The sequence below is a fragment of the Cebus imitator genome, unplaced genomic scaffold (genome assembly GCF_001604975.1).
Source record: "Cebus imitator isolate Cc_AM_T3 unplaced genomic scaffold, Cebus_imitator-1.0 Scaffold0, whole genome shotgun sequence".
In the NCBI taxonomy this organism is placed as follows: Eukaryota; Metazoa; Chordata; class Mammalia; order Primates; family Cebidae; genus Cebus; species Cebus imitator.
The window spans coordinates 8,654,574-8,658,158 of NW_016107315.1; the positions used below are offsets into that span (position 1 = coordinate 8,654,574).

At 40.4% G+C, this 3,585-nt stretch overlaps 1 protein-coding gene across 1 annotated transcript in view; it reads right to left on the reverse strand.

Moving 5' to 3' along the window:
- Positions 1-3,585, reverse strand: part of LARS2 (leucyl-tRNA synthetase 2, mitochondrial) — a 161,736-nt gene that overhangs the window by 93,216 nt on the left and 64,935 nt on the right. Inside the window, exon 7 of the mRNA XM_017521971.2 lies at positions 2,569-2,712. Coding sequence (XP_017377460.1) covers positions 2,569-2,712 — 144 coding nt within the window. The remainder of the gene's footprint in view (positions 1-2,568; positions 2,713-3,585) is intronic.

Below are 3,585 nucleotides of genomic sequence, written 5' to 3' on the forward strand. Positions count from 1 at the left end.
TTTTAGTTTAAGCTACAGTGTCCTTCTTTCAGGTTTTCAAACCCATCATATACCTTTCTGTTTTAGGGCCACTACACATGCTGTTCTCTACATAGGTGTGTGAGCAGGGTTTTATGCAGTTTTATGTCTACCTAACCCTTACCCCCTTACTTATCCCTCTGTAGCCCAAAGAGTGGAGTTTTCATTTCGGATATTAAACTTTTATATTCTAGCTGGTTCATTTTTTTTTTTTTTTTTTTTTTTTTTTTTTTCTACTCTCTCCTAAGATTCTCTATCTGTTCATTCATTAAGACCATGTTTTCCTTTAAGTCCCAGACCATTTATACAATATATGTCTTTGGCTTTATTTACTAATTCCAACATCTGGGTCATCTCAAGGTCTATTTCTATTGAAATACCTTTCCCCCCTCTTGATTTTAGGCCATAATTTCCTGCTTCTGTGCAAGTCTAGCAATCTTTAATTATATGAAGGACACTGCAGATAAAACCTTGGGAGTCTGCATTACATTGTCTCCCTTTAAAGATGTTGAGGTTTGTTCTGGAAGTTCCCTTTGAACCACTCATGCTTACTTTTATTTTTTATTAAAATAAGTCTATTTTGATTTTGTCCTTAGTTTTAGGGTGTCATCCCTACTCTAATGCATGGCCTTTGTTGGGGGTCTCAACTACATACCCTTGGCTGAGGTATAATGCCAACATTTCCCAGTACTGCACAGCCCCCCTCATGTCCGTGTTTCTGTTCTGTTCTCAACCCTATAGGATTATTCTCTGTTAGGCTTCATGAAGTCTTGTTCTCTCTCTTCTGATTTTCAGAACAAACCAAGTGCTGACCTCAAAAGACAGTTTTTTTCAATACATCTGCACAGGAATTCAGCAAGAACCAGGTGAGTCGCCATAGTAACTAACCATTTCCACTGAACAGTTGAAAATTCACAGCTGACAATTTAAATAATGTTCCTCAGTTAGGTTACTACATTTCCAACTAGAGGCAGAGGTCAAAACAAAAGATCTAATTAGGTGGCCTTTCCAACAAGGCCTATAAGCAGAATCATCTGACAGCTCCAAGAGGTAACCAAGCATCTCTCCCTGTAATGTAGTGGACGCCAACTGTCAGCAGATAGGGTCTCCCACTGCCTAGGGTGATACGGAAAGCAACATCCTCAGCTTTTTTCTTCACATTCAGTCTCCAATATTGCCGTGCTTAAAAGGAGCAAGGTGCCATGTTAACAAGTTCTAATAAGCACTTCCCAAAGTCCATATGCTATTCTCTGCTGCATTAAGAATAAATTACAATGGGAAAACAGCCTCATTTAAGACATGTGTTTTGTGTGATGAAACTAGAGGTCATATTTCCATATGGCATTGGTATTGTGAGATGGTGTACTACAGTTCTAATTCACAAAGTTTTGTAGTGATCACAGGTTATTGAGAACCTTGTGCTTTCTTTGTATAAGAACGACAGTATTGGATCTAAGCCAGACTCAATTTCAGTACCCACAAAACAATTCATGGGCCACCATGGAAGGGGACAACTATTCTTCTTATAGTAACTACCACAGGGGAAGAACTACCATGACGTACCATGAGTAGTCCTTCATGGTGCCCTTACCTTTTCAGACCCTACTAATGTCCAGTCTCATGCATGCATAAGAATACAAATGTCACCAAATTGCCATGTGAATATCCCTCATATGGTTTAATAATTTCTCTCTGGAGTTCAGGGAGTGACCCCTAAACTCCAACACCTTGAAACTTGATAAGCTCAAAGGACACATTGCACAGCATGGTTCTAGTACAAACAGAACTGATTTTTTGCCCAGGCTGTGGGTGACTTAAAAAGCAAGCCCCTGCTTTCAATGATTGATTTTGCCTTGACTCTCTCAACATGGAAAGGGCTAAAAGGCAACTGAAAGGTCACTTGGTCCAACCTACTTATTGTACTGATGAGGAAAATAAGGCCCAGGAACCAGATTATCAAGCTTTAGTGCCTGGCTTAGTTCACTTTCACTTGGCTTTCCCTCATGGAGGCCAGCCATTCTCTTCACTTCTTTTAGATAATCTCTTCTGGACTTCTACTGAAAAATTTAAGCATATGAAGTGTAGAGTTGGGTGGGAAAGACATGCACCAAACTTAATAAACCAAAGGTCATTTACTTATCTGAGATTTCATTCTATGTTTCTGCAGGTCTCATCAGAACTACACAGTTGAAGACATTTTTCTTTTTCTCTCTCTTTTTCTACATGAGGAAAGCCCCCACTCCCTTTTTTAAAGCTTTATCACGGATACAATTATGGCTGATTTTTGACCTCTGTGGCAGTGAGTTGAAAGGTCAGCAAACAATGGCCTACAGTGACCTCCAGGTGCTATACTTGACTTACCAAGGGAAGATCCAAGCTTATCACCAGCTAAATGAGTGATGGGTTCAGCTGCTTCCTGTCTGTACACCCAAGGCTCCCAGCCCTTCCTAGAGCTCACCCCCACAGTGAGGCTCTCTAATACCCAGAAGCCTTCGGTGTTGTCTGCCAGCATGTAAGGCATTAGTGGGGAGCCTCCAGGCTGACACTCACCTTTGCATAAGCAGTTGTCTTAATAAACCACTGTTTGAGGTACTTCTGTTCCACCTTTGCTCCAGAACGCCAGGAACAGCCATGTTCATCCACCTGCTCATTGGCGAGCACTGTTTGATCCACTGGGTCCCAGTTAACCAAGGCCTGTATAATTCATGAAACAAAATGGCACAATCTGGTGAGTACTCTTAATGAGACCATCCTGAGGTTTCTTACATGTGAGAGGGCCTGCAAATGCAATGGCTCTGCTCCGTGGAGTACTGCTTGGTAAAAAAAATCATTTACAAGTTGTACAAAGAACACATTAATTTCCTCTGTGCTTTCATCTTATTATTCCTCTGTGCTTCATCGTTCCTTGGGAATGAAGCATTTAAGGATGTGTCTAACTCAACTTTGGTATCTTATATGAAAGGATGAACTTGTAGGATGCAAAAATCTTAGCAAGCAGAATAAAAGAAGAAAAAATGGCACCTATTTAAAATTTAACACAATAGGATTATTTTAGGGAAATCTTCAGTGTACAACTCAAATTTTTACATAGGTATATACTCATGTAACCATGTTGTGCCTTCTACCAATCAATATCTGCCCCCACAATGGTAGCTCTTCTGAGCTCTGTCTCCACAGATTCATTTTGCTGATAGAACATGTAAAACACGTAGTCTTAACTATTATGAAGATTCTCTCCCCAGAGTTCTAGTTAGGGTCTATCTTCATTTAAAATAAATACCCCTGCCATCTACATTCACACCTTTATGATATTCAGGTACCACTTGGTACAAAGAAGGGAATGAGTAAAGAGGGATGTGTTGGGGACTTAAAATATCCTGACTTCATATACATTTTTTGTGACTTTTTTTTTTTGAGACAGAGTTTAGTTCTTCTTGCCCAGGCTGGAGTGCAATGGTGTGATCTTGGCTTGTTGCAACCTCTACCTCCTGGGTTCAAGTGATTCTCCTACCTCAGCCTCCGAGTAGCTGGGATTAGAGGCATGTGTCGCCATGCCCATCTAATTTT